The 12,598-nt window shown below is 34.5% G+C and overlaps 1 protein-coding gene across 1 annotated transcript in view; it reads right to left on the bottom strand.

The window, feature by feature from the left end:
- TOGARAM1 (TOG array regulator of axonemal microtubules 1) overlaps positions 1 to 12,598 on the bottom strand; it is a 76,639-nt gene that overhangs the window by 12,264 nt on the left and 51,777 nt on the right. Inside the window, exons 13-17 of the mRNA XM_047862057.1 lie at positions 11,383 to 11,488; positions 10,668 to 10,903; positions 9,850 to 10,008; positions 6,514 to 6,640; positions 4,918 to 5,036 (exon numbers count right to left, since the gene is read on the bottom strand). Of these exons, the coding sequence (XP_047718013.1) occupies positions 4,918 to 5,036; positions 6,514 to 6,640; positions 9,850 to 10,008; positions 10,668 to 10,903; positions 11,383 to 11,488 (747 nt within the window). The remainder of the gene's footprint in view (positions 1 to 4,917; positions 5,037 to 6,513; positions 6,641 to 9,849; positions 10,009 to 10,667; positions 10,904 to 11,382; positions 11,489 to 12,598) is intronic.

Below are 12,598 nucleotides of genomic sequence, written 5' to 3'. Positions count from 1 at the left end.
AACATTTGTGTGGAACCACAAAAGACTCTGAATAGCCAAAGCAACCTTGAAAAAGAAAAGCAAAGCTGGAGGCATCATAATTCTGGACTTCAAGTTATATTACAAAGCTGTAATGATTAAGACAGTATGGGACTGGCACAAAAATAGACACATAAATCAATGGAACACATAGAAAATCCAGAAATAAACTCACAACTATATAGTTGATTAATCTTCAACAAAGCAGGAAAGAATATCCAATGGAAAAAAAACCAGTCTCTTCAACAAATGGTGTTGAGAAAACTGTACAGCAACATGCACAAGAATGAAATTGGACCACTTTCTTACACCATATACAAAAATAATTCAAAATGGATGAAAGACCTAAATGTGAGACAGGAAACCATTAAAATCCTGGGGGGAGAATACAGGCAATAACCTCTTTGATATTGGCTGCAGCAACTTCTTACTAGATAGATCTCCTGAGGCAAGGGAAACAAAAACAAAAATAAACTATTGGGAATTCATCAAAATAAAAACCTTCTGCATAGTAAAGGAAACAATCAACAAAATTAAAAGGCAACCTATGGAATAGGAGAAGATATTTGCAAATGACATATCTGATACATCATATGACACACAAACAGACACATGAAAAGATGCTCAACATCACTGGTCATCAGAGAAATACAAATCAACACTACAATGAGATATCACTTCACACCTGTCAGAGTGGCTAAAATGAACAACACAGGAAAGAACAAGTGTTGGCAAGGCTGCAGAAAAAAGGGAACCCTCTTACACTGCTGGTGGGAATGCAAACTGGTGCAGCCACTCTGGAAAACAGTATGGAAGTTCCTCAAAAAATTAAAAATAGAACTATCCTACAATCCAGCAATTGTACTACTGGTATTTACCCAAAGGATACAAAAATACTGATTCAAAGGGGCACATGCACACCAATGTTTATAGCAGCACTATCAATGATAGCCAAATTATGGAAAGAGCCCAAATGTCTATCTACTGATGAATGGATAAAGAAGAGGTAGTGTGGATGTATGTATGTGTTTGTGTATGCATGTGTGTGTATAATATATACATGTATATAGTTATATGTATATAATATACATGTGTATATAATATATATATATATTATACATACATACATACATACACACACACACACACAATGGAATGTTACTCAACCATCAGGAGAATAAAATCTTGCCGTTTGCAATGATGTGGATGGAGCCAGTGTATTATGCTAAGCAAAATGAGTCCGTCATTGAAAGACAAATACCATATGATTTCACTCATATGTGGAATTTGAGAAACAAAAGAACACAGAGGAAGGGAAAAAAAGGAGGCCAACCAGGAAACAGTCTCTTAACTATAGAGAACAATCTGATGGTTACTGGAGGGGATTTGGGTGGGGGAATGGGTTAAATGGGTGATGGGTATTAAGGACAGCACTTGTTGTGATGAGTACTGGGGTGTTGTATGTGAGTGATGAATCACTAAATTCTACACATGAAACTAATATCACACTGTATGATAACTAGAATTTAAGTAAAAATTTGGATGAAAAAAAGGGCAGGAAAAGTGGAAAAAAGAAACAAAACCAGGATAGATTGAAAAATAATGTAAAAAAAAATATCAACATGATAGGCTTAAACCCAACCATATGAATAATTATACCAAATAGAAATGGTCAAATACTCTAATTAAAGGGGAGAGATTATTAGATAAAAAAGCAAGATTTAATCAGATATATAAATATATATTAAATATAACATATATATTTTTACAAAAAACATACTTTAAAAAGACATACTAAGAAACAAAAGTCAAAACTATAACGTGGTAAAGAATAATTATTTTGACATTGTAAAGTTATAAAGAAGACTTTATTTAAGACTTTGGAATAGGGGTCATGACTACTGCAATAGAGGAGATAGTCAGAAGGTGTTCAATTCTTAATGCAGTAAAGACAGCTGGAATTTATAGCCAACAAGCAGACTTAGAGGATTCATGGATAAAAAGCCTGTGTAAAGTATAGCTAAAGAAAAAGTCTTTGTCATATGAGATACCAGTTTATACCCACTTGGAGAATAACACATATTGATGAGGAGGTGTTAAAACTGGAACCATCTTATACAGCTGGTAAGAAACACATTTCTAAATAGCCCATGTATTAAAGAAGAAACCACAAGGTATTATCCAGCATTACTCCCATAACAAAACCAAAGACATCCTAAGACAAGAAAACTACAGATCCCAGGACTATAGACAAAAAATACCCACCTAATTTTAGCAAACCAACACCAGTGATATATTAAAAATATAACACTTCATGATCAAGTGCTACTAATCCAAGCAATACAAGTTATCTTTTTTCAACATTTGGAAATCAATGACTGTAAACCATTCATATTAATAGAATAAAGGAAAAATACATGATTATCCTAATAGACATTGAGAAATCACTTGACAAAATTCAATAACCATTCACGATAAAAACTCAAACTAGAAAAAGGAAGGACCTTTAACCTGATAAAGGACTTTTATGAATCTATAGCTAACATCATACTTAGTGGGAAAATACCAAATGTTTTGTGCCTAAGATTAGGAATAAGGTAAGATGTTTGTTCTTAATATTTGTATGCAACATCATATTCAATATTCTAGTCATTGCAATTCAGACAGGAAAGGAAAAGAAGTTAGAAACATATAGATTAGAGAAGAGGAAATAATACAAGTTGATCCTGGGCAATCTTGTGATGGCAAAAAATAAAGAAATGTAAAATGTGCCATGTTGACAAAGCACACAGCCAACCTGAGGGAGATCTTAAAGTTGCAACAATTTGAAAAAGTGAGTAATGAATAGTTTTTATAGATATAGATAGATTATAACCCATAAAATAAAATAAAAATCCATCCATCTACAATAATATAAATATTTGAGTAAGTGAATACATAGAGGAAAAGTAGCAGTTTTCTTCATGCAAAAATTCAACTAATAAATGTAGAAGAATAAGGTAAATAAAAGGTCACCATTAGACATAAATAAACAAATTAATAAATCCCACAATAATTGCTGCAGGCAAGATCCATCAATGGTTGCTAAGATTTGTAAACTACAGTATGATGAGAAACAGGAGATTTATATAGTCTCAAAGTATTCCAAAATATCTATTATTTATAAGGGGGAAAATAGTAATTTTGCAGTGACGAAACCCAAGAGAAACCACCTTATCAGAGGATCAAGGTTAACACGGTCAGTAAGAAGGCACAGCAACATCATGTACCTCATGAAATGATGCACTGAGAAGGGTACAACTTGACTTTTGAGGTATTTTTTGTCAAAAAATGCATAACCTCAAATCTAACTGTGAAAAATGATCAGATAATACCCAATTAAGAGACATCTACAAAATAAGTAACTGACCAGAAAGGGCTTGGTACACAGTATATTCTCAATTAATATTTAAAAAGCTACTTTTTGTTGGTTGCAAAAAAAGTTTTTGACCAAAATGTCTGACCCAGGATTTTATGTGATTGTATCTTTTTTTTTTTTAAATATTCAATGACACTTTTTTAAAGTTTTATTTATTTTTGAGAGAGAGAGAGTGAAAGAGAGAGAGCACTCGCATACACACAAGTTGGGTAAGGGCAGAGAGTGAGAAGACAAAGAATCCCAAGCAGGCTCCAGACTGTGAGCGCAGAGCCCGACACAGGGTTCAAACTCATGAACCTGGAGATCATGACCTGAACTGAAGTCAAGTCAGATGCTTAACCGACTGAGCCACCCAGGTACCCATGTGATTATACCTTAATGTGAAAAAAACAGCAGATTCTGATTCCATAGGCTTGGGAAGATTACAAAATTTGGATTTCTTTTTTTTTTCTTTTTTTTAAGATTCAAATTTCTAGTAAGTTCTTAGGGGATGCCAATGGGGCTGTTTTATGGACTGTACTTAGAATAGCAAGGTCCCAAAAGCATGTATTTTCACATGGATTTTAATTTTTTAACAAAATGTATATTTTAGTTTATGAAATAGTTCAAAAATATACAAATCTAGAAAATATGAAAGATACTTATATATCTACCATGTAGTTTTAAAAATAATGTTTCGGGGCGCCTGGGTGGCGCAGTCGGTTAAGCATCCGACTTCAGCCAGGTCAGGATCTCGCGGTCTGTGAGTTTGAGCCCCGCGTTGGGCTCTGGGCTGATGGCTCAGAGCCTGGAGCCTGTTTCCGATTCTGTGTCTCCCTCTCTCTCTGCCCCTCCCCCGTTCATGCTCTGTCTCTCTCTGTCCCAAAAGTAAATAAAAAACGTTGAAAAAAAAATTAAAAAAAAAAAAGTTTAAAATATATTTTAAAATATGCCAGAGATCATACTTTCAAAAGAAAAAAAAATTTAAGTTATATAATCAATCTATTACATGTTACATAATGTAAACAGGTTCCACAATAGCATATGTAATTATATTCATAAAAATTTTAAGAGGATTCTTCTGCCTGGTGGTGATTGGTTAAATTGTTCTTATAATGTCTGGATTTTCTAAAGTTTTTTTTTCTTTAATCATAATTATGTATTTTTTTCATAATCAAGGGGAAAAAGTAAAGGCTATACATTAATACAAAATCAATTAGAGTTGTCCAACACAGGCCTAATATTGACAAGTTCAACAGCACTTTATTAAACCACATTAATGCTTTAATACTGTTTAGTGCATATAAAAGAAAGCTGCTGTGAATATGCAATTCCCTTATTAAATCTAATTACCTCACACTTTCTAAGTTCTTACTTTCAACTTTTAAAACTCCATTCAGTTTTGACAAATATCCCTGGAATAGTTCATAAAAATATCCAAATGAGACTACTATCACTAGGGAGTAATTTCTCCAATGATGTGAACTATCAAATGAGCCTACCTTTCAGCTGAATTGAAAGCATCTCTAGAAACAAAGGATGACCGTGTATTTCCAACAGTACCAGTATGAGATCGTCTTCCTTTTGCTGAAGGAGTATCTAGTGGTATCTCTCCCAAACCCTTTAAGTAATATAAAGAAAGGCAGTGTAATAAAATTCTTTTTTAAAAATTTTAAAAAATGTTTATTTATTTTTGAGAGAGAGAAACAGTGTGAGTAGGGAGGGGCAGAGGGACAGCGAGGTATAGAATCCGAAGGAGGCTCCAGGTTCTGAGTTGTCAGCACAAAGCCTGACACGGGCTTGAACCCACGAACCGGGAGATCAAGACCTGAGCTGAAGTTGGACACTTAACCAACTGAGCCACCCAGACGCCCCTAAAAATTTCAAAACTAGTAAAGTGAAATAATTTATACAATGCAATTTTCAGAGAACCCATTATTGATCTTTGTAATTGAAAGCATTTTAATAATCTGCTATGCTTCTGCTTCAAAAGGTATCAATACATAAAATACCTTCTAATTAGTAGTAAATTAACCAAATTAATAGGAAATGACACTGGCAGGGTAAAACTGTTTAACATTTTTAAAATTAATATGCTATGTTTTATAAGTATTCTTCTTAAGCCTTAAAATCTGTAGAGAAAATATGAACACATTACATAAATAATGAATTCCTATGTGTGAGAATAATGAATTCCAGTGTGAGAATAAACACTTACATAAGAACTATTTAAAAATACTTGTACTTGAAATGACTCACAAATATAATCTGCCTCACGCTGGTAAGATAATTTTTTGCATGGTTACTTTAGTTATTTCTGTATGAATTAAGCTAAATGAGCAGAAGAAAATGCTCTAAAATGTATATTATCATACATCTTTGAAATACTATCCTTACGTAAAGGAATCCTTTGCCGAAGATTATCAGTAAAGAATAACATAAATTACCACAGAATAATTCTAGATTATTTAACATATTTTTGTAAAAAATAATATGTAAGTGGATTACTTTTTTATAAGACACTTTTCATATTTTAATTTACGTGATATTCCCTCAGTCACTCATTTCAGACATGTCCGAATCCCCATTATCTACCAGGATAAATAAGACATGGGGCTTCCCCTCAAGCAGCTCCCAATTAATGTTCTGCAGTGTGATAGGAATTCTAAGAGTGGAATATGCAAGGTAAATAAAGTAGGAATCAAGCATGAAGAACATCACTATTCTTACCTTATAAAAATAAAACTTCAGGTTAAAGAAATGAAGTGATGTACCTAACATTATAGTTCGCTAATTCTCAGAGTTGTGATTCAAACCCAAGTCTTGTCACTCCAGTAAACCACACTATGTTCTATCAAGTATCGAGCTTCTGTTCAATAAACACTTACCAACACTATGGATGTCTACTCCAAGTTTTTCAACTGCAGTTGTTGAAATGCTACTATAGATACAGTCTGAATGGTTAACAGAGAAATAATTGAAGTAATTACTTGTATCCTTTAGCTTCCTGGTACTTTGCTTTTATTTATTTTTTATTATTTTTTTTTCCTGGTACTTTGCTTTTAAAGCTGTTTATAAAATAAACTTTTTCCACATACCTTTTGCCGTAAGCTTTTAACAGATTCTTTAATATATGGCAAGTCTTTAGATGGGACATATTTTTCAAGCATTTTATCAAAGTTTGGATGACACATCAAAAGGAAAAGCATCTTTCGACCATAGTACCTATGGATATTTGAGAAATATGTAAATAATGTTATATACCTTAAACAAACTCAGTTTCTGTCCTTAGATGCAATTTTTTTCAACAGAAAAAAAATCTACCAACATCAAAACTGTCATCCCTATTTTAAATAAACCACTGAAATGTAGTTATATTAATTGAGCTGGAATAAAGCATTTTCCTGCCCCTCACCTTTAAAAAACACTATAGCTTCAATTCTTTCAGTTATATGTCAGATGGAGAGCCAAAAGCTTGAATTCTATTTTTCAGACACCCTAGGGCCCATATCAAGGCCAGCATTTGGCAGAACTGTGAGTTAGGAGAAGTTTGTCTTTATCCTGGGCTCCTTGCCCAGTGAGCTTTTGCTGCTCCCCTGCTGGTCAGATGTTCTGACCTAAGTCAACCTTCCCTAGGTTCTGTAGGAAATACAGAACCTTTTTTTTTTTTTCATGCCAAAACTTACCTGGGTTCCAATTCTTCAAAACCTATTCTCTGCTACCTAAAACACACCCAAAGTTAGTTGATAAATCATTGATGATATATTAATGAATGTGTAATGCTCTCCAAACTAAATTTTTTACGATATATAAATTTCAAAATTATTCATTAAAAAAAAAATTCTCTCAGGATAAAGCCTTAAGCCCAGATATCATTCTAATGGAAGAACTGCAGATATAGAAGTGTATACTGGAGATATTTTTGAATAGAGGGGTCTTATAGTACCTTTTAATTATACCATATTACTATCCTTCAAGGAGGCGTGGCCCTAAAGCTAATTACAGTTATTTTTTTCCCTACAAATTGGAATATAAGGAACTAGAAGAAGCAGAGAAGGCAAGGCTTGGGGGATAGGGAGAGGGTACAGAATGATTTCAGAAATATCTGTATCAACTAGACTCCAACTATAATGAAATTATAGAGAGGTAGTATCAGAAAATAAAAACTACCGTTCTCTCCTCAGAACCAGAATAAAGTCTACACCCTGATAAGTAGTTCCTAATCAGTTATAGTTTCAAGGATGATTATAACTTTTAGCCAAGAATATTAAAAACTGTAGGTCCATCACAAGCCCTTAATGATAGGAAAATGGCTAAAACGATCAAGTAAACAAGCAATGGGGACACTAAATGTGAGAAATATTAAAAATGTAAAGGTGTAACTATTTTATAACTTTAAAACTTCAAATAAGAAATCAAGAAATGATGAAATGGATTAAAACAATTACCATGTCATTTAAGGAAAGGTTAAGATGTACACAAAACAGGGGCGCTGGGGTGGCTCAGTCGGTTAAGCATCCGACTTTGACCCAAGTCATGATCTCACAGCTGGTCAGTATGAGCCCCACGTCAGGCTCTGTGCTGACAGCTCAGACCGTGGAGCCTACTTTCAGATTCTGTGTCTCCCCCTCTCTCTGCCCTCCCCTGCTTGTGCTCCATCTGTCTTTCTCTCTCTCTCAAAAATAAACCTTAAAAAAAATTTTTTTTTAAAGATGTACACAAAACAACCATTATGAATCTTTTTCTTGTTCCTAACTAGTCTATTATGATCTGAACCCTCCTAAATTGCTTTGAACTTTACTTTGGTATACACAACTTCTAAAATGGCTCCTCAAAGACGTCCTGCTCTAATCCCTACAATTTATAAATATGAGATATAACTTCCAGGATTATGTTATATTATATGGTATAGTTAACTCTAGGATATGGAGATTTTCTGTGTGGGCCTAATCTAATCAGACAGGCCCTTAAAAGCAGAGAGCTTTCTATGGCTGGTAAGAAAAGAGGAAGTAAGACAGCTTCTAAGCAACAGGGGGACTCAACATACTGTTTTTGGCTTGAAGATGGAGGGGGCTGCATAAAAAGGAATTTGGGTGGCCCTAAGGAGCTGAAAGAGGACCCTGGTTGACAACAGCAAAGAAATAGAGACCTCAGTCCTAAAACTATAAGGAACTAAATTTGGCTAACCACCAAAAGGAGTTTGGAAGCAGATTCTTCTACAGAGCCTCTACATAAGATCTCAGCCTTACCGTTACTTTGATTTCAGTCTTGGGAGACCCTAAGCAGAGAAAGCAGTTGAGCCATGCAAGACTTCTAACCTAAAGAACAGTAAGCTAAAAAAGTCTGTGTTGCCTTAAACCACTATGTTTGTGGCACTTTGTTACACAGCAATAGAAAATGAATACATTGACTTTCTATATTAGCTTCTGGTATAATGATTTCCATAAGATTAACTCCAGTTACCTAAAGTCAAGGATACCTTTGTCTTAAAAAGGTTAATACTTTAATACCCTTCTTTACTTTAGTCTCTATGAACTCAGGATCCCCCCTCCCCACTTTTAATCTATCTTCATATGTAACTGCCATAAATTTTTAGACTTTTGTATGGGACATTATCAACCACCTACTCCCACCTTCCTAATTTTACATACAAGAAAACCTAGCCTAACAGACAGTAAGTAATTTGCTTTAGGGCAAACAGTAACTGGGGCTAGGAATTGAACCTAGGCTCCTGACTACATCTAAAATTTCTGCCACCAATACATCTAGGGGCACCTGGCTGGCTCAGTCAGTAGACCATATGACTCTTGATGCTGGGGTCATGGCCTTAAGACCCACTTTGGGCAAAGAGTTTACTTAAAAAAAAAAAGTTACCAACACGGATAATGTACCATCCACATCTTAATTATTTCGTCATTTCTCTCTTGATTGTTCTTAACCTTTGTAAAATTGTTCTTCAAATACAGTGTTCAGAAATTTATGGGATTTTCTAAGTGCAGCTATATCATGTTTCAGGAGATAATATGTTACCCATTTTGCTTCCTGTATTTTTCATGTGCACCTACTTCCATGATTTCACCTAACAGCTTGGAAAATATATCACTTCCCCTAAAGGCATTACCTTACACTTGCCCAAAATAAAGTTCTTCTGCCACTTTTCTGCCCAGTCTTGTGCCGTTTTCATGCAGTTCATCCCTGTGACATGGCATCTCACTACCCAGAAGTAGGTAATGTCATCCGCAAATTTGGAGAATTCACTGTGCACTCCCTCAAGATCATTTGCAAATTGGTTAAATAAGTCCATCCCCCAGCACCAATCCCTGTGGACCCCACTTGTCAATTTAGGAAAAATGTTTATTCTTTTTTAACCTTTGCTGCCTACTTTCAAGCCATTTTCCTAACAGATTCAGCAAATATTATTAGCAGCTATTCACCTGGTTTCTTGTGAACTGTCCTGAGCAAACTTGGCAGCAGCTGGTAATATGCGGTCAGCCATATCCTTTGTTCCAGATAAAATACGCTCTGGTTCCATAAATTCCACTACATCTGATAAGTGCTGGGCTGTACATCTTCTTACCGCAATGTGTAAATGGCTACAGGAAAACATGGCCAAACAAATCGGATGTATAAACTATTTACCAAAGATGTACCTTTAAAGTTAAATGATTAGGGGCGCCTGGGTGGCGCAGTCGGTTAAACGTCCAACTTCAGCCAGGTCACGATCTCGCGGTCCGTGAGTTCGAGCCCGGCGTCGGGCTCTGGGCTGATGGCTCAGAGCCTGGAGCCTGTTTCCGATTCTGTGTCTCCCTCTCTCTCTGCCCCTCCCCTGTTCATGCTCTGTCTCTCTCTGTCCCAAAAATAAATAAACGTTGGGAAAAAAAAAAAATGATTAAACCTCTTCTAACCCTCAACAACCATCCTTGGATGCTAAAATGACAAATTACATTAGTTACACTCCACCTAAGAAGTTAAAAACAACAACAACAACAACAAAAAAAAAAGAAGTTAAAAACAAAACAAACTCATAGTCACTGACATTTATTTAGTTCCGTATCTATAAATGTAAGTAAAATTACTATAATACCAATATTATTATTCTTTATATGCTCTCCACCTAATCTGATGTTTATCATATGGGAATTACTTACTTTTTGACTGAAATAATACTGATGTTTGCTTTTTTCCCCTATATCCCAGACTACAAACAATTGACTTTTTAGTTTAAGGACACATTGATTATTTTGAACATTACCTTTGTCCTCCACTGATAAGAGCAACAACTGCACGTGCAGGAGTTACATTGCTGACCATAGCTCTCAGGGCTTTGTCAACATCTTCTCTTATAAATGTATTTGATTCTCCAGCCTTGTGCAACAAAACTTTTACTGTAGCATCTAGTTCTTGATCCATGCTCTTTTTCAGGTAAGTGAAAAGATCACTTAAACAGACCACAGCAGCACGAGAAACTCCAGAGCGTAAATTTTTCACCTAAAAAAAATTTCCAAAATGTATATTTTGCTGATATTCTGAAAGAAAATCAGTAATAATAACTTTGAAACCACATTTACTATTACAGTAACCTGTTTTACATTTACTATTACAGTAACCTGTTTTAATACATATTATCTTACACCCTAAAAATTAACATGTAACAATTTTTTTTAAAGTTGTGAAGTAAAAAAAAAATTAAAAAAAAAAGTTGTGAAGTAAGGTATAAGCTACTTTTTTTTTTTTTTTTTAAGTAAAATCTACCGTTTAGATTTTACGGGCTGAAACTCACAAACCCAAGATCAAGAGTCACATGCTGTAATGCTGAGCCACCCAAACATAAGCTACTTTTAACTACATACAAGCTGTTTATTGTTTATATCACTTAGTACAGAAATATTTTTTAAAGTCAAATAAATGTGGCATATTTATTCTTTGTCGTCCAAACAACCCTTAACTGGGCTGAAAACTAAGTTTACCTCTTGAACTACTGCAAAACTTGTTTCATGCAACTTTGTGTTCAATACTTCAGAATGAAAAGCAGCTAAGCATCTAAGAAAATTCAGTCCTTCAATTTTCTTCTCCCTATGGGAAAAAGAAACAAATTACAGAATCACTTACTACATGGGGCTCAAACAACAGGATCTCAGATATCTTGTCTTGTGTGCATGAAATACTGCCAAAGAGGAGACCTTGCTTATTCTCCCATACCATTTAGGAATTTCAAATAAAAAATACATAGTTTTGTTTGTTCCAATAGCTCTCTTCAATGATTCAAAATATCTTTTAAGACCCAAAATCAACATTGACAGTCAAACGAAGTTCATGCTTTGTAAATAAAAAGGAGTATTTCCCCCCTAGTGATAGGAATGCCATATTCTTTCTGGAGAACAGAAGGTGAGGGAAGCACTAAAACAAAAACGGAAGGAGAGAAGCAATGACCTCACTGGCAAATATATAATCCAAAAGCAGAAAACCACCAACAGATGGTTCTATAATTTGTATTTTTCTTTCATTATCTGGCTTAATGAGGTAGATGAAGGGTAGGCAGTACTAACAAGAGGGTGGGATTCAAGTGGGATTTAGATGTTAACAATACAAATTTGATGATTTTCATCTTGCAGGTTTGAAAATTTGAGCCAAAATGAATTTCCTTAGAAATATTATAATAGTTCCTTGGGTAATATTGATGGTGGTCATTTTTTAAAAAATTTAAATTCCCTGAATGAGTTATGGAAACTTCAGAGAAAGGAAAAACACCTAAGAATCCAAGGTGGCAAGAGTAAATGGATCTATTTGTTAATAGCTTTCCGGTTCAAAATGATCATTTTTTCAAAAGGATAAAACAGTTTACAATTACAATTTAAATGCAGAAACAACTCTTCTATACACATAAATAACAGAAAGTACAGTCAAGAGAGAGGGAGGCAGAAAAAGTAATTAAGAAAAAGTGGCTAAAATTTTTCCAAATTTGATCAAAACTATGAACCCTCGAATGTAAGAACATACCCCAAACAGGATAGCACAAAAAAAAAAACCCCACAATATGGAACATCATAATCAAATTGCTAAGAAGAATGTTAAAATGAAACATAAGGTTGGGTAGCAATATTAAAAATGAAGCAATATAAGAGGATGGGGAAAAGTACACTATTTTAGTAAAAGTCATGCCAGAAGGCTTTCCTGAGGAGGTGA

This window comes from Prionailurus viverrinus, chromosome B3 (assembly GCF_022837055.1).
Source record: "Prionailurus viverrinus isolate Anna chromosome B3, UM_Priviv_1.0, whole genome shotgun sequence".
In the NCBI taxonomy this organism is placed as follows: domain Eukaryota; kingdom Metazoa; phylum Chordata; class Mammalia; order Carnivora; family Felidae; genus Prionailurus; species Prionailurus viverrinus.
This window is presented reverse-complemented; position numbering and strand designations above follow the sequence as displayed.